This window comes from Amborella trichopoda, chromosome 8 (genome assembly GCF_054954075.1).
Source record: "Amborella trichopoda isolate Santa Cruz 75 chromosome 8, AtrichopodaSantaCruz75HAP2 v2.0, whole genome shotgun sequence".
In the NCBI taxonomy this organism is placed as follows: domain Eukaryota; kingdom Viridiplantae; phylum Streptophyta; class Magnoliopsida; order Amborellales; family Amborellaceae; genus Amborella; species Amborella trichopoda.
The window spans coordinates 39,434,653-39,458,104 of NC_142343.1; the positions used below are offsets into that span (position 1 = coordinate 39,434,653).

General features: G+C 36.0%; 1 protein-coding gene across 4 annotated transcripts; it reads right to left on the reverse strand.

The window, feature by feature from the left end:
* Positions 1–187: 187 nt before the first annotated feature.
* Positions 188–17,461, reverse strand: LOC18433483 (ribosome biogenesis protein BOP1 homolog). 4 transcript variants are annotated; one of them, XM_088874925.1, is made up of 21 exons: positions 17,173–17,461; positions 15,104–15,221; positions 10,686–10,751; positions 10,473–10,553; positions 10,331–10,396; positions 9,952–10,020; positions 9,716–9,870; positions 9,272–9,389; positions 9,018–9,119; positions 7,371–7,530; positions 6,918–7,026; positions 6,713–6,815; positions 6,338–6,488; positions 6,085–6,217; positions 5,842–5,948; positions 5,688–5,758; positions 5,515–5,575; positions 3,965–4,192; positions 3,808–3,892; positions 3,507–3,685; positions 188–639 (listed from the first exon to the last, which is right to left on the reverse strand). In XM_088874925.1, the coding sequence occupies exons 2-21, from the start codon at positions 15,203–15,205 to the stop codon at positions 554–556; spliced, it is 2,232 nt and encodes a 743-aa protein (XP_088731051.1). In that variant the 5' UTR covers positions 15,206–15,221; positions 17,173–17,461; the 3' UTR covers positions 188–553. The 4 variants fall into 4 exon arrangements, with proteins under 4 accessions (XP_088731051.1, XP_011623040.1, XP_020522393.1 ...); XM_011624738.3 differs by having other exon boundaries at positions 15,101–15,221; XM_020666734.2 differs by having other exon boundaries at positions 15,104–15,210; positions 17,173–17,450.
* Positions 17,462–23,452: the final 5,991 nt, after the last annotated feature.

Genomic DNA, 23,452 nt, shown 5'->3' on the forward strand with positions numbered 1-23,452 from the left:
AATAAACATTAAATTGCTTGGAATCAATAGCTCTCTCTCTCTCTCTCTCTCCATTTTCGCTCCTCTTTCATCTCCCTGGCAATTGGATTCTCAACATTTAACAAATGCAAGTGTATAAGCCATCACAGCCGGAAAAAATTACAGCAGCTCGCTCACATGGGCAATAAACAGCTACATAGAAGTACAATGAAAACCCAAATCACCTGCTTAAATAATTCTTTCTAAAATATAGCACAAAAATCATCATTATTCTCATACAAAATTGCAGATGGCAACAAAATTGCTTTCAGTGGCCTGAGAAGGGACAAATTGTAGAGTCCCCCAACTCTCTCTCTCTAAACAATGGCTGGAGAAGGGGCAGATTGTGAAGTGCCTCTCTCTCTCTCTCTCTCTCTCTCTCTCTCTCTCTCAACAATGGCTAGGAAAGGGACATTCTGCACCCGCTCTCCCTCTCTCGAGATTAAACGACATAAAGATGGCATAAGAAACAGGATGTGAATTCCGACAGCCAAAAATTTCCTCTTCGCTCACAGTTGGAAGTGTGCAATACGAATTAGTCACAGTACAGCCTGATAACTGAGTCAGCTCCTGCGGTAAACAACCATGGTTGCTTGGGATGGAACTTACAGTCCATAACTCCTACACAGCAAATAATACAACAGAATGACACTTTTAGATAAGTGAACCCGCTACAAGAGATAAAAGTGCATAAAAAACTAAACCAACTCCATTTTCTCTCAGGACATTGCCATACTGCAAACGGAAATTTGGGCTAGCATTTTTGTTTCATAGATTATAGTCATCATTTGAAATTTTAAAATATTTTGGCAATTTTTTCTTTCAGCAAGTGGTCTATCAGCAAAACATCCAAATAACAAATTTAGCGTCCGAATTTTTTGATAAATGATAATAATAATAAGAGAAATTTATCAAAATACCCATAAGAGATTAACTATTTAACATTCTACCTATATCTTTTCATTTAATTTCAAATACTGATAAAAGAACACAAGATCTTGCATTGGAATAGTTGCTAATGCTTATAATGTTTAATAGTTTATCTCTCACGGATATTTGGATAAATTTCCCTAATATTAATAATAGTGACAACAACAGCAGCAACAACAACAAAGACGACGACTCCAAAACTCTAGGTTTAATTTGAATCCAATTCAGAGGTGTCTTTTGCTAAAAATGTTGTTCTTTTTAAGAACTAGGCAAGTTTTCTATGCTTCCCCTACAGCATAAAACTTATATACTTCCTCTTATCCAACTGTCTACTCTGAATGGAGCGTTAAGATTGCCCCAATCACAATGTCACGTCTCTACGCTATTTTATTTTTATTTTTATTTCTATAAACTATTTTGACACCAAATTTTGCACGTCAAATCCTCTATTAAACTCGCACTAGCGAAAAATATTAAAAAAATATTTTCAATAAAATAAAATGACCAAAATACCCCTGAAAGTTTCAAAGGGTATTTTGGTCATTATATTGTTTTTAATATTTTTTATAGGTGCGCCCCAATGAGAAGATGGAACGTACCAAATTTCATATTCATACAATTTGTATAAAAAAAACTAAAAATAAAATACTTTGAGAAGTTGGATCTAAGATCAAACGATGATCAAAATTGAACAGCTGGATGATAGGGGAAGCATAGATCTTCTATGCCGTAGGGGAAGTATAAAAACCTTTCCCTTAAGCGCTTCCAGATTGGGATTACAAAGCAGGAAACAAGTAAAAAAGCTTTAATATAAGCAAATGACGTCTCATGTAGTCGGGAAGTCAGCCTCTACTTAAACCATCAAGTTTTGTCTTTTTTTTGAAGAGATTGATATCAAATTTACATAAACCTGAACATTAATCCAGAATGAGGGATTAAATCCCTTAACTATAAAGACCCACGTAGATATGATCAAAACAACAATTACAGGAAATCCTTGGTCAAGAAAAATATGCTTGAGTACATGTATATGTGCAACAGACATACTTTCAACCAGTGCTCCGAATTAAGCAAAAACTTGGCTTAGTTGGTCACTGCCCAAACCGAGTCGACTCGCCAATTTAAAAGCTAACACACAAAACACTTGGGCAAGTTCTTTGGATTTTGCAAGGAGTAAGAAAAGAACACAGAATATCCATGGCGAGCTTTGAGCCTAGGTCGCCACCATGCTATACTACACTCCTATTACTCCAAATATCATTTACATAACAATAAGACAAGAAAATGATAAAATCTTGGGTGGAACTAAGTTTTTCAATTACAAAGCTCAGAAATTTGGCCAAGTCGAGTTGACTTGGCCAGTGTTTCCGACTTGTAACAAGTTCTTAACCAATGCTTTCAGCAGCCATTCAAAATTAGAGCACATGAGCAACAGTTTGTGCAGGTTTGTGCAGGAAAATAACAGCACAATAACAATCATATTTCATATTGGTATTGAACCGCTAATCATTGTATAGTTTGCTACAATTGTCTACTGTATTATAACATTGCAGGGTTAGAATTCTGAACCTAAATTTTCAATCAATTGATTTGCACCCACATACCCCTCTAGAAGACGAGAAACGTTTATACACTGTCACAACATTAGTTCAACATTAAATAGCAATGGTGGGATCACCAAAGAAATGAAATGGGTTGACTGCCAAGGGATACAACAGAAAACAGTTTACTGCTTTCTTTCTATAGAAGGTTCAAGGATGAGATTTTACTGGAAGCAATAAGGTAATCTCCGTAATCTCCTCATACGAAATCCATACAACTACAAATGAAGCACTCCAAGATATATGCATATGTATAACTTACCCATACAAATTCAAGTGATTTTTTGTGAAGAAATAACATCAAATAGAGTCCAGCGAGCAAAATGAAATTCAATCATAAAGGTCAAAAAAAAAATTGAAAACCAGATACGGGAAAAATGAACTCAATTAGTCATGAAAAATGATTTCCAAAGCAAGTATGCAAAGAACATTCTAATTAGCATTGTAGTCTTCATGCAAGATTGATTTCCCAACAACATCAGCATCCCCAAAACGGTATATATCTAATTATTCATATTTGTGACAAGTGACAATTCCTAGCCCCAAACTTAATACCTATCCTTATATATGAAAATCAAATAAAGATAAAGATAAATAGAATCCACATTGTTAAAAGCACTCCTACTCTAAGTTGTGTCTTCACAAACTGCTGCAAAAACATGTCATTCACAAGAAATGGAACTAGCAACTACCATACAATGACTACAAAAAGCACTATTTTTATCAAGATTTTTAGAACTACTCAGATGCTTAGCATTTAATAGGTTCAAACCCAAGTACTCAAACGGAACCAAAGGCAACTAAAAAAGTGAAAATAACTTATTCCAGATCAATAGCAATGAAACATAAGCTCAACTCTTAAGGAATAAAGAAGTTAGTAGATGGATCATAGTCCACAAAAAAATATTGTGACAGAGGAAAATGAGCATAACCATAAAATGGAAAATTAATGCTTACCTCGACCATCCACGCTCTTATGCCCTTGCAAAACCTTTAGTGGAACAATAAGAGGGTTCTGGTTCAGATCTGAGTAAACCATACCATGAAAAACCTGGGCTGTGCAGTCATCAGAGCATGATGTAAACAGAGGATAGGAACGATGGAAGGCCACATTCAGAATGTCCTTCGAGTGATTCCTGAAAATTTGCGACCCCGATACAGTGAGAGTGAATATTTTAAAAACATATGGTATGAATGGGAAGTTAAAAGTAGATAGTTGACCAAATGAACGAGGACTATTTCAAAGCTTCCTTCTTACTTCAATGTTTTGTATGCTTGCGAAGAAAGATCCAAATCAAACCAACATAGTTTTCCTTCTCTGCTCCCGATGATCAGATTGTCACCTATATGGATGGCAATCTATAAATAAAATGCAATCTATAAAAACCAACCCATGAAAATTGAGAAGAATTTACCTCCAGGATGGATTGCAAGGGATGATATCTCACGTAGCCCAGTTTGCAACTTCTTAAGAAGCCTTATTTTCTTAAGATCATAAACAAGAACAACCCTCTTGGTTGCAATGAAGAACGTTGGACGAGAAGGATGGAAAATAGCAGAAACAGGAAGTCCATGCAACTTCCTGATTGGAATATGTGTTTGCTTCTTCGATAGCTGGTGCAACATTATTGCTCTAGAATCACGTGCAAAAATAAATTAAGGAATGCCAGAGTGAGGAAATCGATTAAACAAGTTGGCACATAAATGAGGATAGAAACAATAATACTCAAGAAGAAAACAAGTTAATAAGGACCTTCTCCAATTTGGGGATGCCCTACAATAATGGTTTCCAAGAAGAATGAATTTAAGCCAGAGAAAAAAATACACTCAATGGTTGGTCATCTACAACTTTGTGTTCCCCAAACACAACTTAATTGAAGCTCTCTATAAATGTTTTTCCATGAACATGATGATGACAAGTCAGGAAGCACGGGAAACAATCACTTAATACATCTGAGTCCTTTGACATGTCAAGTATTCAAAATAGCGTATCAGCTATAATTTCACAGACAACAAAACAACCAGATGGCATTTCAAGTTATTAAATCACTACCATATCCAGTTCAAAAAAGGACCCCTTCAACCCCACCTGAAACAAACCCCTAGGTCCTGATACAGATAGCCCTGAGAATATTTAAAATTTTAAAGAACATTTTCCAGATGAATGGCCTCTAATAAGAAGGAGAAAATTTGTGGGGTGAAAGATCTGTTAAGAGACTTGAGATAAAAATATTGGAAGCAAACGTATTAGTCGTAATGGGTTATCAAGACCAAAGAGTGTATTCCATTGATAGATTGGCTTATACATGTGCAGCAAGGAGGCCATTGAATGAGTTGTCCCCAGACCCCATGAATGAGTTGTCCCCAGTTCCCAGTTCACAATTTTCAAATGAACCATAAGCCATTGATTTTGGCCAATTGGAAAACGAAAGGAGCCAAAGAGGCAGGACCAGAATAACCGTCTCAGGTGCGGAGATGAACTTGTGCAGCTATTCTCATGACCAGAAACTGCATACTGTGAAGCCAAAGACTGAAATCTAACTTCAAAATCATGATAGTTCCTCACAATAAAATATTATAATTCAAGTGTTACGAGTTAAAAAGATGCAAGCGCGGCAGAAAAAAATTTAGACCAGAAGTACATCTTAACAATCAAGGGAAGAAGGGACATCCTGATTCATAAACAAGCAGTTAAAAATGTTTAGACAAGAAACAAATTTTCAAAAGAACGATTAGCAAAAAAGGAAGTTTCAAAAGAAAGCCTCTCAAATGAAAAGAGAGGTTTTGTCACTCATAATTAGGTGAAACCACTTTAAACTAAAATTAGATAATGCATTCTAAAAAAAAATTCCAAAAATAAAATTGTGTTGAACTATTGACACATGTTAAACATGTTTTAAAGAGTCTGACATAAAAATTTTTGATACGTGTATATTTGTCATGGAGTATAATATTTCAAGGATATCACTTGGTACAACTGTTGTGAAGTAATCTCCTTTACACTGCCAGGCAACCAAAGATACAGTCTGCAACAACACATGAAACTATGTCAAATGGCATGCAAATTTCACTGAAATCAATTGATAAAAAAGGAAATCAGGGTTCCCATGAGTTCCTGAGAAAGAAAAGCATAAATACCTTGAAATGCTTCAATTTGATACCATCATGCTTGTCATGTTGAGACCAACTCACAACAGATTGGTTTTCACCTACACATTTGCACCTATTTGATTAAACAAATACATAACTAAAAGGTCACCAAAAGATTAGACACATCAAAAGTTTAACATACCATTGTCATCTGGAACAGAATGTGCTTCAACATGCAATAGTTCTTTAACTTTTTCTTGTTCCTCTGCAGTTCCTAGCCCTAAATTTAAAACAAGCACCTCTTGCCCCCTTCAAGGTACATAAAACCAAGTTCAGATGAAATGTGATAGTCCGGCATATGGAACACATTATTTTCTTTTGATAAGGGTAAAATGCATCACATTTTAGAAGCAAGCTGAATGAGGAAAAAAGGAGTATAACCGACATGACAACAGCTAATATTGGGAGTTCAGGCCGAGGATTCCATGCAACATGCTGCACTGGTACATCAAACTCCCAAACTCTAAAGCATCTACCAGTTGCCACCTCCCAAACACGCACAGTTCTATCGCTTGAACCTTTTACCATCAAAATGTCGAAGTCAATCATAAAATATAAATGAATGCAATGGAAGAAAAATGGAAACAGCTACTTGCAGTGTAACAAAAAGATAAGTATCCAGGTCTTAGTAACCGAACCAGAAGCAATCCATTGGCCTGATGCTTCCATGGAAATTGAAAGAACAAAACTACTATGACCTCGGTACTCAAGAAAACAAGTCACCGGGTAAGGTTTGAGATCTTTTGGGCTCGGAAGCTTAGGCTTCAAGGATTCCGGGTCGATATTAATCTGAAACAGAGGTCAAAATACAGAAAGAAATTCAGTGGTGGGTTAGAAAAAGAAAATAAGATAAATATTTACTGACAACCATTCAGTTTCTTAAATTTGTGCAATGAGACTGTAATGCAACCAATCTGACCTATCCTCATTGACACATATAATGGTCTTATGAAAGCATAAATAGAGTAAATAAAATAAATGACCGTTAAGCTTTCAGCTAGCTCCGAACTCACCCGCTTTTTCCTAGACCTTGGACACAAATATAGATCTAAGCAACGGTCAAAAAATTCCCTTAGCAATTTCTCATGCGCCGGAATAACTCTATATCGTTCATACCTGCCATATGCACAAGAGACATTTAATACTAATCCAGTCATAACCTTTAGGATTTGGGTCTTAATGTACACATTCAGAAGTTGTGAGTCAGAGCAACAATACCGTCTTGGAATAAACTTGGGTCGATCTTCCTCATACATCAACTGGTAAGAGTTGATCTCTTCTTGAGTAGGAATATATTCCATGGATGGATTATATGACTCATCATGGCCTACACATAAACAGCAGATATAGAAGTTAGACCTTCTGATTCTTAAATGAACATTAAGGGAAAGCATCGTCTTGCCTAAAGATTATAGGGTACACCAGAAAATTAAAAAATAACATTTAGACGACTACTATAAAATAATGATGTTGGAATTTTTCCTCAATCGAAATAATAATTTGGAAACAACGAAAAGGATTCCTCCAGACATATCTATATTTTCAAGGTAGATAACAAATTAGTTGGTTCTAAATTTCACAATTTAGAATGTATGTAAGAGAAAAAAGAATATGAAAAGATGAATAAACTGTATTGACAAGTTGCATAATAAGATTTCTTCAAAATTATACCAGGTAAATTTTGTTTTGGTGCTTGAATATGACTTAATCTTTGTGATGCTTTTTCCGTTGGTGCAGACTCATTATCCCATATCATATAAAACCGCAGTTCTTCCTTCTTTTTCTCAAATTTTATTAACCCTTTCCGAATTTTTCTGATATACTCAACAACCTGAAACAAGTAAATAAATAAGTCAAACAAACAACTCAATTGCAACTGCAAACCAGTAAACACAGAATGCAATCCAACTACTAAGTAAAATCAATAATAAATAATGACAAAAATCTATTATGCTGCCCAGGCTATCATTTCGTGATGGCAAAAAATAATTATTGGAAAAAGAACAGTTGTTCCAAAATGTATATCCATAAAGTCACCATAGAACATTCTGCTCATGGTGAGCTTAATCAATGCATGTCACCCCTGACGGAATGATTTGTCATCTAAGTATCCCCATCAAAAGCCTCAGAGGTGACTCTTGAGCACCTCTTTGAAGACTAGATAGAATCTTGTTTTGAGTTTTCTACAGTGTCTGTGACTCAGCTTATATATATGGCTGTACACCTTGTATAGCATTTTTTGGAACTCATAAGGGGTTTTGATATTCGAACACCTAGTCTGTGGGTGTTCCATTTTTTGTAATCTCTACACCTTATCAATACAGTCAACAGTATAAAAAAAAAAACTCATAGGTTTACGCTATTGTGAACTTCTCAAGCTTTTGGCATACTTAGAATCCAAGGACCATCATCTTAAGGAGAATCACAACCTTCAGAGCTATCCAAGGAAGCATAAGTTAAACTCAGTCACACCAAGTAGTCAAACCAATATTTATTTCTAATTCGAGTAATAATACCATTTCATACTCAATCCACATTAACATAAATTGAAATTCCAATCTAAACTTCGAGTAAACAAATCTGTCAGTTCCACATGTGAATATAAATTCTACAGTTCCTGGTTCCAGACTTCCATTCAAAATCTGATGTACCAAAAAAGACAAAAGTGGGCTGCATCAATATCAGTGAAGACTCCCACTTTCGTGAGAGTTTCTCAAAGCTTTCCAATTGATAATTGTAATGCAGAAATGTGTCTACAAGTCAAAGCAAGACACCCATCAATTTTCTAAGCCAGCACCCACAAACTGACTTCCATCTATTTGCATCACAGGATCCCTGCCCACTTAGAAAGAAGAATGGGCAGAGCCGAGAACCCAAGTAAAGAGAGGACACAAAATCATCACCTTGCCACTTTGAATTTCACTAATCATAAACATGGAACACAAAATAAAGGACACAGCATAGTGAAGATTCAGCATGATCAAATACTCAAGGTTTGGCGTCGACTTATACAAGTTATACTCAACCTCTTTACATGTAAATTAAAAAGACTAATAAAATAAAGATCAGTGTACCCCATAAATAAAAATATGATCTAGAAATTCTTCCTTAGGATACTTCAAGAAGATAAGAAACTTTACTAAAATGAGGTATGATTTTCTTTTTTTAAAAGGCCAGTGTGCTGAGGAAGTGAAATTCTCAACATTTATTTAAAGGTCAAAAAATAACACAAGGATCCTGTAAGTTATGTCTCCAGTGACCAGTAACATGCAGTTCTACCAATGACAACATCTGTAATAAGGAAAACACTAGATGTACCTTTTTATGTTCCCATTTCGAAGGAATAAAACGCCTCTTGGGCTCTGGAGCATTTGATAACGGATGCCCTTTTCCATCCCAGGTGAACCAATCAACATAAGGCTGAATGAATTTATGAAGAAAACCAAAAATGAGGGAGCGATTGCATAGAAGCATCTGAATCAGATTAATAAAAAAGAAAAGTAAAATAACCAAAATACAATTTTCTTCAAACAATGAAGGAACTGTAGAAAATCAGTAAACCCATTCCAAACCTCATATGGGTTAACTTCAAGATGTGGGGTTTTTCCTCTTAACAATTGACGAATAATCTTTATCTCGTCTTTTGTCAAATCTATCTCTTCATCATTGTACTCGTCATATAATTTTCGCCTACACAAATCTCATGCATGTCAAAGAATAAACAATAGAGACATGAAACCCTTCTATTTTGCAAATATTCATTTAATATTTCGAAAGGAAAAAAATAACATAAAGAGGTGTAGCCCAAGCATCTCTCAACAACAGCTTTCATGGGTCAACATACACCACAATATCAAAGCCATTAATCATCAATGAGTTAAACATGTTTACAAACAGATTTACAGCAAGAATCAGCTTTGGTTAAGGAAACAAGTTGCAAGAACTCATTTTGCCCTCTCCCTTTAAAAAAAGATGTGCCAATTCATACAACCAATATGAACTGCAAAAAAGCTTACCAGTTCTTTGAATCATCAGTACTTGCAAGAAAGGCATCAAGCATATCCTTCCTAGCTTTCTTTTTAATCTTCTTCCCATCTCTATCATATCCTATGTGTTCCTCATCCTTGTACCATTCAAGAGGAACATTCCCTATTGTATTCCTTGGTGAGACCTAAAATAAAAAAAAATGGTATTAGAGGTGAAAAATGGCTATATGAAATTTTGCGAAACAGAAACGATCAATTCTATGTACCTCATCTTCCGAAGAGTCACTTTCTTCAGCTTTCAGATCTTCACCTTCATCTTCTCCACTCGAATCATTCTTTAGAAACCCAAAAAAGGGGTGATCCCCAAAGAAATACAAATTACATTTCTTAAATGATGAAAAAAAGACAAAGCAGTTACAGAAAAGGTACAGGATTTAACATGCAGGCTCATAACTTTAGAAGAAACAAAGTTTAGAAGAATAATGTTATCCTAGTAAACTCTGGTAAAAATAAAAGGTGCTCAAGTATAGAGACACAAAAGGCACAGTTCATTTATAGTGAATATAAGATTGGAGAAAAATAGAACACAAAAATCTGAGCAAATTTTGTGAAAAATAAGGGCAAAAGTAACAGTATCTTATGTACCTCAACTTCCGCAGACTCACTCGCTGCAGATGCATCTTTCCCTTCATCATCTCCACTTGAAAGGTACTAGAAAGACATAAACTTAGGAGACAATATTGTATATGCAAGAATTTATGAAACAAAAAAACACATTTATAAGTACCTCATCTTCCAAGGTGTCACTCTCTTCAGCTTCTGGATCTTTACCTTCATCTTCTCCACTTGAATCACTCTTAAGAGATAACTGCAGTAGAAATAAGAAATAAAATACTCATGTGAACATAAGGACAAGAAACATTCATGGAAAGGAAAAGGGAGTGAACATGCATGCTCATACTTTTTGAGGGAAAAAAAATTTGTAAACATTTATAAGTACCTCATCTTCCGAGTCAATCTCTTCAGCTTCTGGATCTTTACCTTCATCTTCTCCACTTGAATCACTCTTAAGAGACAATTGCAATAGAAATAAGAAATAAAATACTCACATGAACACAAAGGACAAGAAACGTTTATGGAAAGGAAAAGGGAGTGAACATGCAAGCTCATACTTTTTGAGGGAAAAAAATTTATAAATACAGTTTTCCAGGTCGATTCAATGATGAAAATAATGATGAACGAAGCGATGAAAACCAGTTGATTTCTTGCATAAAAAAGCTTAGTAAGAGTTTGGATGGACCAAAAATCATAACTTCGTAAGAATTTTTAATGACAAGCCAATAATCTGCCGCACAAGTCTTTGAACAGTTTGGGCGAACAAAAAATTTTGGCTCGCATCCAAAAGTGCCTCTGTTTCCAGTCCAAAACGACACTAAAAAAGAAATTGGTTTGGACTAATTTTTTTTTGCTCATGGGAGTTTTGGTTTATAGTTTTAAACTTTTGGGGCCCAGCCTCTTTTTTTGCACTCTCCTGTCCCTTCACTCATACTCTCATCTCGCTCTAAAAAGGGTAAAATCCCCAACTTGTAAACACCCATATCTCTCATCCCTTGCCCTCTCGCTAATGCTCTCTCTCTCACTGGTAACATCCAACTTGTAAGACACCCATCTCTCCCTCTAACAGAAGAAAAGAGGGCCAGGCCGAATTGGGCTGGCACTAGCCTTAGTTTGGCGCTTGGGCCACGGTTTGTGGCTCAGGCCCAACTTTTTTAAGGGCAGGAAAGCTGCTTGGCCCATTGCCAACCCTTCTCATGGAGCACTACATAAATTGCACTTAATACTCAGTCTTGTGCACTGTGCACCATGCACCGTGCACTTCGCAAATCACTCAATGTGCACTATTCATGTAAAAAGTGTAGGCGCATTGCCCACACTTATGACAAGCTTTGTGCACCCGCTCACAGTGCAATGTGTACTATGTTCCCCAAAACACATGCGCATGGAGCACTACATAAATCGCACTTAGTACTCAGTCTTGTGTATTGTGTACCGTGCACTTCGCAAACCACTCAATGTGCACTATTCATGTGCATGCACAAAATGGAAATGGGTGCGTATTAATTTTGTCCTCTCCTTTCTCTCACTGAGAGGGTTTAAATAGGCTTCCTGAAATGATAAGGATGAGAATCCATGAAGTATATTCAAATCGTTGACTATATCCATCCATCTCTTATTTCTCTCTGTAATTGTTAAGAAACATCTCTCTCTCTCTCTCTCTCTCTCTCTCTCTCACACACACACACACACAAACACACACACACACACATACACACGCAGGTACAACAACAAGTTTGACGCACTTTTTTTTTTTAAATATGAACAACTTTGATGCACTTGCTATTGCGAATCTCCTCTCTCTCTAACTACCAAAAAATTGCCCCCCCTCTTCCAAATCTCGAAATTGCCCTATTTTTCTGGTTGTTTAGAAATTTAACTAAAACTTTAATGGTGGAAGAAGATGATCGGGAGTTGGAGAAATATTTGGAGCTCCGACTAATGGAACAAAAGTTGTCACCATGGGCCATAGCATGTTTGTTTCGTGGACGTTGCGGCTTCCACAAATTGTAGCACTCCAACGTTAGTAGATGAGCCGTTTGGAAGCTGCTTCCAGCCCCCTAAAAAAAGACATAAATTGACATTGTTTTTTTTGGTTGCCGCAAATTCCATGGTAACCCATGGAAGCAGCGGCTTCCAGACTTTGTGGAAGAGGGGCCTTTGATAGTCCCCTCTTCCAAAGCCCCCTTTTCCAAAAACAAAAACAAAGGCATGTTTGTTTCGTGGAAGACACTGTTTCCACGAACTGCAGCACTCATGAGTTTGTTACGAAGGAGTGGAAAAGGTATTTGGAAGCCGCTGCTTCCAACAACTTTAGAAAACAACATCAATTGACGTTGTTTTGTAGAGGCCGCCAATTTCATACCCATGGAAGAAGTGGCTTCTAGACTTTGCAGAAGAGGGGGCAGCCCCTTCTTCCATGAAATAAACACACCCTAAATGATGCCAAAGCTTCACTTGGCGAATGGCCTGCAACTTCCATTTATTTTATTGTTTCTCTTTTTTTTCCTATATTTGATTTTTTAGTTGTTTTTTAAGACCTCTAGAAGCAATGGCTTCCAAATAACTCTTCCACTCGTGTAACAAATGAGTGCTACATTACATGGAAGATGCAATTTCCACGAAACAAACACAACTTCGTTTTTGTTTTGTTGAAGATGAGGCTTGCTAAAGCCCCCTCTTTTACAACGTTTGGAAGCCATTCCATGGGTTACCATGGAATTGGCATCCTCCAAAAAACCAAGTCAATCGACGACGTTTCTTGAGGCGGTTGGAAGCAACAACTTCCAAATAGCTCTTCCACTCCCGCATAACAAAGGGGGAGTGCTACAGTTTGTGGAAGCTGCAGTTTTTTAAGTGACCTAGATGAATATAAGTGGGCCCAATCCACATTCTCCCACAATGTCCAACTGTCATGCATTTAGTTCCCAGTTTTCAACCTCGTGTGCCTTTTCATTGATTTAATTGGTGGCTTCTTTTGGAATGGAACAATACATGAAGAAGCTAGTGAGAAGAATACAATACATAACATTAACAGTTTGAACTGACAAAAACATAAAGGAAAATGTTTACATAAGGCCACATCCCATCTACAATAAGTAAGGCTGAGGCCTTTTTAATGTTCAAAATACTTGGATGGTGCACATTTTTACACATTAGTTGATGAGGAAACTGGGCAATAGAGGCCCAGTTTCCTTCTCATATTTTCCCCCAAAATCTCCTCCTTGCCTCTCTCTTTCTCTTCTCTCTCTCTCCTATCTCTCCTTTATCAAATTAGGTTTTCTCTTCTCTATCCTTCATCAACTACAGAGAATCCATGATGTCCCTCACTGTTTTTTGTCTTATCCTCACCCAAAATCCTTTCCAAGCAAAAATGACATCATTCCTCTCTCGCCTCAACAAATCGTTCAAAACTATGCATTGTTAAATTCTCCACCAAACCCCACGAGCAGAATAGTAGAGAAAGCTCTGTGAATCATCGAAGGACTAGAGCAAAACCAAAAGGAAGCAAATTCACTCAAACCCACTCAAGTGTCTAGCCTAAAAAAACTGTTGTGTCCATGAAATAGGGAATCAAGGTTTCAACATAGGTTTCCCTCTTGAAGTTTGTCTTTTCATATTGCTATTGTGTGGGATGGTGCGTTTCCCTCTTAAGACTTGTGAAGTTGAGATTTGGTGGGGTGCTTTCTCTGATATGTGTGAAGTCGGGGTTTGACTATTTGATGCTTTGACGATTTCTTCTCTCTAAATTTGGGTTAGTGTGGAGTTTAGGAGGAGAACAAATTCAATAAGAATAGGATTTTTGGGGGCCTTAGACGGATGTGGAAAATTGTTAAGCATTTGTTGGAGGAAGAGTTTGTGAAGAAGGATTCGGGGTGGGCTGAGGAATTGGAGATCACGGTGAAGAGTAGGTAAATGGGATCCAGGCATTGAGCTCCTTTGAGTTTCAATATTTGTGGGAGGTGTACTTGCCATTGACGATCCAACAAAAGTATTTGTCAGAGGTGTATTTACCATTGCGGATCCAACAAAATCACTAGCTGTCAGTTAGTGTCGAGTTAAAAGTTCCTTGTATGCTTTTGCCTGACTTTCACCATGGATTTTTCACCCCTTCTCTTACTGTCTATTTTCTTCGAATTCATTTTCATGCCAGATTTTTCTTTTTTCTTTTTCTTTTTCTTTTTTGGGGGCGAGTCAGTGGGGAGAGGGCCCCTACCCTTGGTTGGAATTGAGCCTAGGACGTAGCGTTGCAAATTGTCAAGCGCTAACCAATTAAGCCCGGGCTCTTTTCCTGATTTTTTTCATAGATTTTTCTGTGTTATTGTAAACTAAATTAATGGAGATCTTTTTAGCCTGAACAATCCGCCTTCAAAGCATGAGGTTCCCTTCTTTTTGCACAGATAGTTCTCAAATTTTGTTTCAGATCAATGAATGGAGTCCCATCTAGTGAGTGAGGTGTCAAAGTTTTGTTAATAAATTGAAAGTCTGCACTCCAATGGACAGTTTTTCTCTTCCTAGCTCTTCCTCATCAAAATAGAAGAGAGGAGAAAAAGAGAAGAGACGATTTGATGCAAGGAGAAAGAAGGGAAGAGAGCGAGTCAAAATACTGGAGAGCACAGGGGCACTAGGAAGCTTAGGTTTTCTTTCAATTCGGGTGCCAAATGTGCACCATCCAAATAAATGGATGGTGTTGATGGTTGCAGCTCTGCTTCAATAAGTGGCTGCAGCCTTATAGAAACAGCATCCAAACATAAATAAAGCATGCTATATCAACTTCAAGCATTTGGAATGTATATGTACCACCCTTGTCCATATTTCGTTAGAGATATGATTCTTGTGCTTGGTCAAGAGCTTGGGGTCCTCTGGACCTCCTTGAAAGCCTCCATTCGGCAATTGATTTGCCATATTCCCTGAAAGCCAACTGTACAAATGCATCACATGATATTTGCAATATTGTGCAGTATAAGACTGTCGATTATTAATGCAATTGGCATGAATCACATCAGTTTTTTGTTTTATAATTCAACAAAACAAGGCATTCAACAAAAGGTCATGTGATGCAATTAAAAGTACTGAGAATTGCAACATCTTTGTAAACCATAATAATTCCCTATAAAAAAGGAAAGACGTAATAATACACAAGGGGAACAAAACTATACAAACTGCAATAGCTTTAAGCTACTGGAGGATGGATCATAAGAAGCGAGCACAAATGCTTGTTACCAGGCACAATGCCATAAAAATAGATAATAAAGTCTTTATAAGTAAAACTGAAAGACACGATGAATTTTCTCACTCATGCATAATGAAATGGGAAAGCAACGGAAATGGCACATTGGAATAAAAACATATAACTCATTACAAATACCATTATCTTATAAAGCTCAAATTAGTTAACCCAGATCATGAAATTTACAAGTAAAGACTAACTTATATGTTAGTTTAGGGGTAATAAAACAGACAAATTCCCTCATGATCAGCAGATAAGATTCCCCATGTGAAAGCTATATTTGCCATGATCCAAATAATAGAACAAAAGGATGTGGTTTTTCTCACCACACCAAGTCCAATCCCCATTTAAAGAAAAATCAAATTCATTATTTCGAAGGAAGGGCAACAAAGGAAAGAATTCACAAATTCAAAACATAAGAACCAATAAATAGCAAGAGATAGACAATTAAAGGGGGAGAGAGAGAGAGGCTAAAATAAGGATTCAGAGAGAGATAAAGTGAAAAAGTAAAAGAAAGCAATCACCTAATAACAACCCCAACAAAACCCCGCCTTTGAAGGTCCAGCCCATGTACATAGTGGAACATGTTTAAGCATCCCATGAAGAGAATTGTGTATGCTTATTCAACAAGCATTTATCTATTGACGGTTTAGAAAACTAGTCCACATACTTAAACAATTTTTTAGGCTCCCGGAGAACATCAAGAAGAAATATTGTTGTCTATTCAACAAAAAAAAAAATTGCACAACAAATGTTCTCAAAATAGTAAAAAATCTATCTAAGATGCCGACTACATCAATGGAAAGATCATAAGTTTTATATGTGCTGGCTTCTTTGTAGGGGTAATCAAGACCATGTCCACACAAACAATGGTTAGGGCATTATATACCGCATGCCCCTGTTGAGCCAAGAGCATAGTTTCACAGTTCGTAAGAAGAAAGGAATGATTACTCAACAATTCAAACACCATAAATTGAATCTAAATAAACTATTTGGGCATTTATCACATCTAGTTGACTGCCAATGAATTCATCCCATAAACTACATAGAATACTGTATTAAACAAAAAACCCAAATTTTGTAACCAAGGAACACTTAGGAAAATAGAAATAAAATATTTCAGAATTTTGAACCTAACAGCATTCCATTACTTTCTTACCAGTGCCCAAAATCCCCATTTTAATGAAAGATGCCCGTAAAGCTCTATTTTGAAATAGAACATGTCACTGTTTATAAAGAAGCAATACTCAACCAACCACATTTTGCATTACATTTTTGGGTTCAGACATTAATGGCTTTGAGGAAATTGCTTCAAAAAAGGGGATAAAGAGAAAAACCCAGTTAAAAAATATATAATACAAAAAAATTGCTTAGACAAAGCCAACAGAGATAATTTCCAAAATAAGGCGAGAATTATATATTGAAGCTCTTAAAACCGGATGAGGTGCCAAAAAAAAGAAACCCAGAATAATTATTGGAAAAAATAAAAAACATAAAAATCACATAATGAATCCACTAAAAATCAGGTATGGAAAGAGAAAAAGAAGCCTCTTTGAGATTAAGCAAACCCATAAAATAGGCTTTACCATTTAAGCATTAAGATAGAGAGGGAGAAGGTGGGAGGCAGGGAGAGAGAGTATACCTGGTCTGGAGTTGAAGGCAGCTTCCTCAAATCCTCGCCTACAGCTTTTAGAGCTCAAACAGGAGAGAGAGAGAGAGAGAGAGAGAGAGAGAATGGAACTTTGGTTTTTGTGAGAGGGTTTTGTGGTATTTTAGAGCGAGAGACAGAGAAATGAGAAAGGTTTGAGAGAGAGAGGGCCTCGTGGAAAGAGGGAGATTGAGCGACAGAGGTATGATTTAAGCGACGTTTAGAGCTATGAAGTTAGAAAAGGGGGTTAGTACGGTGATCTTGATGGTGAAATATGTTATTTGAGTATTAAAAATCTTTTAAGCAAGTTTTAGAGCTATGAACTCAGAAAGGGTTGCAAGGTGCATCTTGAAATTGCGTTGAAATATGGTATTTGAGTGTTAAAAATCTTTTTCGTTGGCCTGAAATTTTATTTTTATCTTTAATTGTAAAATTTGAAGCTTCATATTTTCTTTGAGGTCGTGATCATTTAAAGATTTTTGGGCATAAAAAACAACCTGTTCTAGTGAATTTTTTATGGGTAAACTTTTTCACTCAAAAAAATGACATTCAAACATAATATGTTCGTAATATATATATAAACAATGATCCAATGCAACGGTTGTATCAAACTATAATGCAACGGTACTTCTAAAAAAACCATGTTTGTAATAATTGTATAACCTCAAATTCTGCACACACACTCTCTTCATCTCAATAATCAATCTCAAAAAAAAAAAATGCAATTTGAACCCTAGATAGGGTCAAAATGAGTCCCCCTCCAAAAACGAATCTAGACCATTCATTTTGTAAATTTCAAGATCTTAGCCTTTATAAACTCAAAATCATTTTTCTTTTTTAACATTGTTCATCTAATGATAATAAAGCAATCCAAAAAAATTAGAAATGAAAAAATCCTTCTAAGGCCTAGATCTAAGCATCTCACCAAAATGAACGGCCTATATTAATTGGGCTAAAAAAATACTTTTTCGGTTATGTTTTCATTTTTTTTTTTTTCATTAGAATGAAAAGAGTGTATATTTCAAAATTTGGATCAAACAAATGGCCATAAGATGGTTTTTTAACGTTGTTGCATCATATTACTATGCAACGGTTTTTTATTTTTGTGAGATGCTTAGATCTAAGCCTTAAAATGATTTTTTCATTTCTAATTTTTTTTTATGGCTTTATTATCATTAGATGAACAATTTTAAAAAGAAAAAATGATTTTGAGTTTATAAAGGCTAAGATCTTGAAATTCACAAAATGAATGGTCTAAATTCGTTTTTGGATATGACACATTTTGACCATATCTAGGGTTCAAATTGAACATTTTTTTGGGGGGGGATTGATTATTGAGATGAAGAGATTGTGTGTGCAAAATTTGAGGTCATACAAATGCCACAAACATGGTTTTCTAGAAGTATCGTTGCATTATATTATAATACAACCGTTGTATATATATATATATATATAGAGAGAGAGAGAAAAAGAGAGAGAGAGAGAGAGAGAAAGAGAATAGATGTCGTCAGCCCACGGGCTGACTGCTATAGTGTCAACCAATGGCTCAGAGGATTTGTATTAAAAAATAAAAATAAAAAATCAAATACAAAATGAAGTCATGACCATTAGATTTGGCCCATATTCAACCTCGGCCATTGGCTAACACTATAATTCTTAGTTCGTGGGCTGATAGGATATTTTCCCATATATATATATATATATATATATATAAAGAAGCATCTACAAAACACTTATAGGTGAAGTTCTATTGTACTTCACCTACACCTCATTACCGTCCAAAATTCATCACATGGTCACAGTTTTTAGTAGTATTTGAATTTTTATAATTTTTGTACTAATCAGACTTATCTAAAATTTGGGGTGTGTGTACATATGACCAAGTCTCACCAAAATAAAATATTAAAAATATAATAGTCATGAAATAAAATGATAAAATTGCCCCTGAAACTTTATAGAGATATTTTATGCAAATTGCATCATTGAAATTATTTGTTTTATATTTTATTCATGTGCATCTCATTAAGGCGCTCATACTTACAAAATTTCAGATCATTATAAGTTGTAAAAAAAATATTAAATTTCAAACATTATTAGACATTTTGTGATTGTGTGATAAACTTTGAACGGGAATAAAGCTGTAGGTGAAGTACTGTAGTACTTCACCTATAGGCGTTTTGTAGTATTTTCCTATATATAATGAGATCATTTACCTTTTGTATAGGAACGTCACAATTACTTACAACCATTTGATATGAAATCTGATAGCTTGGGTGTGTCACAAAGTTCGAAAAAATTTCTTTTGAACTTTGAGTTGGGTTAAGGAAAAAAAATGCAACCACCCAAGTTTACATCCGATGGTCAAGATCAATTGTGGCCACCTTGTAATAAAGGTAAATGCTCTCATTATATACTTTCCTATATATATATATATATATATATATATATATATATATATATATATATAAACCCTTTTTCCATAAACCTTGCCTCCAACAAACCATCATTGCCCCAGTTGGACCAAACGCGTCAAGAGGCAAGACAGACTTAGAGTGATCTGACTTCGGAACCTTCCCAAAGGGAAGGCTCCGATGTTGCCCCAATAGCCACCAAAACCCTCCCAAAAGTCCAATGGCGAAGCACCGAAGGCACTTAAGTCACTGAACATGCAGCCCATAAGACCAGAAGCCTGACGCCATTCCCCTTGACACCCAACTTCGGACCTCCCTTTAAGTTATAAATGACTAGAAGTCTAGCAGCAGTGCCAATGCTGTCAGCTCCATTTCAACTAGCGGCCTCAAGACCTCCACCAGGTGGGAAACAACCTGATCAACATGATTGAGATGACACATTGACAAATCAGCCTGTACGCGCTGACATGGCAGACCCGTATTGACACGTTAGACGTTAGTACGGCCTATGGTTGTCTAATTTATATTGGACGAAGGTACAACCATAACGGCGTACTAGTTAGTATCTTGCGACACTCCAAATGCCGCCAACGCTAGTGGGAATAGCTTCAAGCAGTGATTGGTCCATCAAATCCAGACCAAAGTTACCAGAGTCGCACTACCAATGGGTGACCCATTGCATAGCGCGACTCAATTGATGGATGCTATGAGCATTCTTTGGCGTGCTTTGGGCGTATCGCATGACCAAACATTGATGTTATGGGGCGTGCCTGCTTTGAGAGTATTGCAGGGCCTACCTGTATGATTGATGTCAGTGAGGTGCATACTTTGTGTGTATTGTATGACCAAGATGGATATGAGTAGGTGCCTACTTTGAGAGTATTGCAGGGTCTGCCTGTGTGATTGATTCTAGTGAGGGGTATGCTTTGGGCGTATTGCATGACCTGACCATCTGTTTATTGTGAAATGAAAATGTGCTCTATGATAAAGCAAGAGTATATTATGTTAAGACAATAACATATACTGTGAACCGTGTTCGGTTATAGATGATTGAATGATAATGGGAAGTGCATTATTGTTAAGTATCATGATGGTGTTCATTAAGGAAAGGTTTTCTAGACAGTTACTCCTTATGATATATGTTATTTGCATTGTGAATGTGAAGGATAATTATTGTATTGATCGAATGAGAATTCTACTACCTGAAATGATGCATGCGATTGATACACTAATGAGATTCATGATTTATCTGATATTTATATTGTGATAGACTTATTAATGATGCTTTGTACCTAGATCTACTTACTAGGTTTTATAGCTCATTCCACTATTTCTTTCCTCATTGTAGATTGATAGCGGCAGGTTCAGGGGCTTGGAGTCAGTGTTTTGCGGCTAGGAGAAGCCAGATTCTTGGAGAAGGTGCTTAGATCTTGTTTGTTTTTGGGCAGTTTAGCCCGGAGTTTTTATTCATTGTGGATATGTGTAATTTTGGGCCCAGATGTCCCAACTGAAGTGTAATATTTTGGAAAAAATTTTATATAGTGGATTTTTTGTGTATAGGATTCTCTATGTTCTTCTGCCTGTTGAATGATTGTTTTAGTTCTTTTCCATGGTTTGCTCTATTTACCACATTATTAAAGCGTTGAGTTCACTCCGACCTAAGTGACGTACGCATCGAGATCACGGAACCGCCCGATCATCCTTTGTCGAGTACGAAATGGGGGTCGGGGGCGGGGTCGTGAGAACAGAATGTGACACATGTCTGAAACAAGATTTCAAGGTAGTCGGAATGGCGCCGATGCCATTGTCAATGGCGTCAAACACTGACATGGTTGTATCAGCCACATTAATGAATAGTTAATGTTTATTGACTGTCATTTTAACTGCATTAATGACATGGCATCATTCCCATTACCACCAGCACCAATCCATATGTCGCCAGAACTTTGATGGTCCGAAAATTGCACAAAACCGACCTACATGCTGTCATGGGTCCATTTTGCATATAAATAGCCCTTTTTACTTCATTCTAAAGGTCTGAACTTTCAAGGATTTTGAGCCTAGATTATGCTCAAATCCCTTTTTGTCTTAATCCTAAGTTTGAATTTGAGAGAAAAGCCCCAAGATGAACCCACTTAAGCAATCTCCCTTTCATCCAAACCCTTCAATCCAAAACTAAAATATCAACTCCACAAAGCTACACTATCAATCGCAGGCGGTCCGGATAATCAGACATTCTGGGCCCTCTTCCTCCTAATTCGACTTGCCCCATTAAGAATCTAAAAACTTGGGATTAGCTGTGCAACCATCCGATCTAAATCGGTACCGGGCCTGGGGGCTTGGCCTAAAGCATCATTTTCTTTTCTCTTCGTTTGTTTCTTGTATTTAGTCTTCTTTTAGATTTTTTTATACATTCTTCCTTATTTTTCTCTATTTATGAGTTATTTACCTTTTCTTGTCCTCCATTTAATGTAGTATTTATTACTCATAGATTAGCTATATTTAATCATCTATTTCTTCTTCTATTCTCTTTATTGTAATGCATTTTCATTTTCTTCATGTTATTTGTTCTTCTTAGTTTGTTACATTTATTTCCTCTTCTTATTTTTTTTGTTTCGTAAGATAGATCTCTCTCTCTCTCTCTCTCTCTCTCTCTCTCTCTCTCTCTCTCATTTTTCTTTTCATTAAATAGTGATTTTCTCTTCTTTTATCATAAATACTCTTTCTAGTTTATTACATTTATGTCTCTTCCTTGTTTTCCTCATTTGATAATATAGACTATCTCTCTCTCTCATTTTTTTCTTCATTAAATTGTGATTTTCTATTCTTTTTTAATAAATACTCTTCCTTGTTTATTATATTTATGTCTCTTCCTTGTTTTTCCCATTTGATAATATAGGCTCTCTCTCTGCTCACCCTAATTTTTCATCTCTTTTATTGTGATGTTGTTTTCTCTTTTCTTGTTATACTTATTTCTTTTAGTTTGTTTGTGTTTGTTTTCTTTACCCTTTTGTTCACTTGATGGTATAGATCTTGCCATCTTATGTACCTTCTCAATTAAGTATTCACTTCTTTCTCTTTATTATGATGGTTTTTCTTGATTAATGATATACTCCCTCTCTTTTTCTATCTCATAGTCCAAGTCTCATTAATTTCCACTTCCCTTTTTTTTTTTCTTTCGTTCTTCAATACTATTTAGTTTTCTTCCCTTATATCTTGTTCGATATTTTAGTCTATTTTTTTCTCTTCTTGTTGTACTTTTTTTTTTTTGATTATTTATTGTCTAATACTAATCCATATTTATCTACTCCTCTCTCCCCTTTTCAACACATTACTCTATATTTTTTTCTATTTCATTCATCTTAGTACACTTTCTAACACTCATCCCTTCCATCTATCTTCTATATCTATTTATATTACTCTCCTTGCATGTTATCTATTAGTATCAATTGTATTTCTCTCCCTCTCATATTTATTCTCTTTCATGTTATACTATTATTTTTATTCTCATATTATACTCATATATCTTTGTCTCGTCGATAGGGACCACTTTTCCTTTCTCCTTCATATTCACTCTCTCATTTTTTTTTATCTTCTGTAGCTGTTTCATTTTATGTCATGCATGTTTAGTGTAGATGGTAGCTTAGATCTAGTAAGCTCTATGCTTTTTACTTTATTATTCTTTTTACACTTTGTAGTTAGATTCTTCACTTATGTTTATTTATATTTCCCTAGCGTAGTTGTTTACTTGTAGTTCTCCTCCCTTTTTCTCTTTCTAAATCGCTTCTTCTAAAATCTCCCTTTTGTTTCAAACCATTTTTCCAAGGCTTTCTTTGTTGAGTTCCAAGGTTAAAATAGGAGGG

What these genes read in the sequence shown, in the direction of transcription:
- LOC18433483 (XM_011624738.3), bottom strand. Translation starts at nt 15,205, where the DNA reads ATGGCAAATCAATTGCCGAATGGAGGCTTTCAAGGAGGTCCAGAGGAC. An exon ending in ACTGATGATTCAAAGAACTG is followed by an intron (nt 9,390 to 9,715) that starts GTAAGCTTTTTT and finishes AGATTTGTGTAG; the next exon opens with GCGAAAATTATATGACGAGT. An exon ending in TAAGAGCGTGGATGGTCGAG is followed by an intron (nt 640 to 3,506) that starts GTAAGCATTAAT and finishes TTTGCTGTGTAG; the next exon opens with GAGTTATGGACTGTAAGTTC.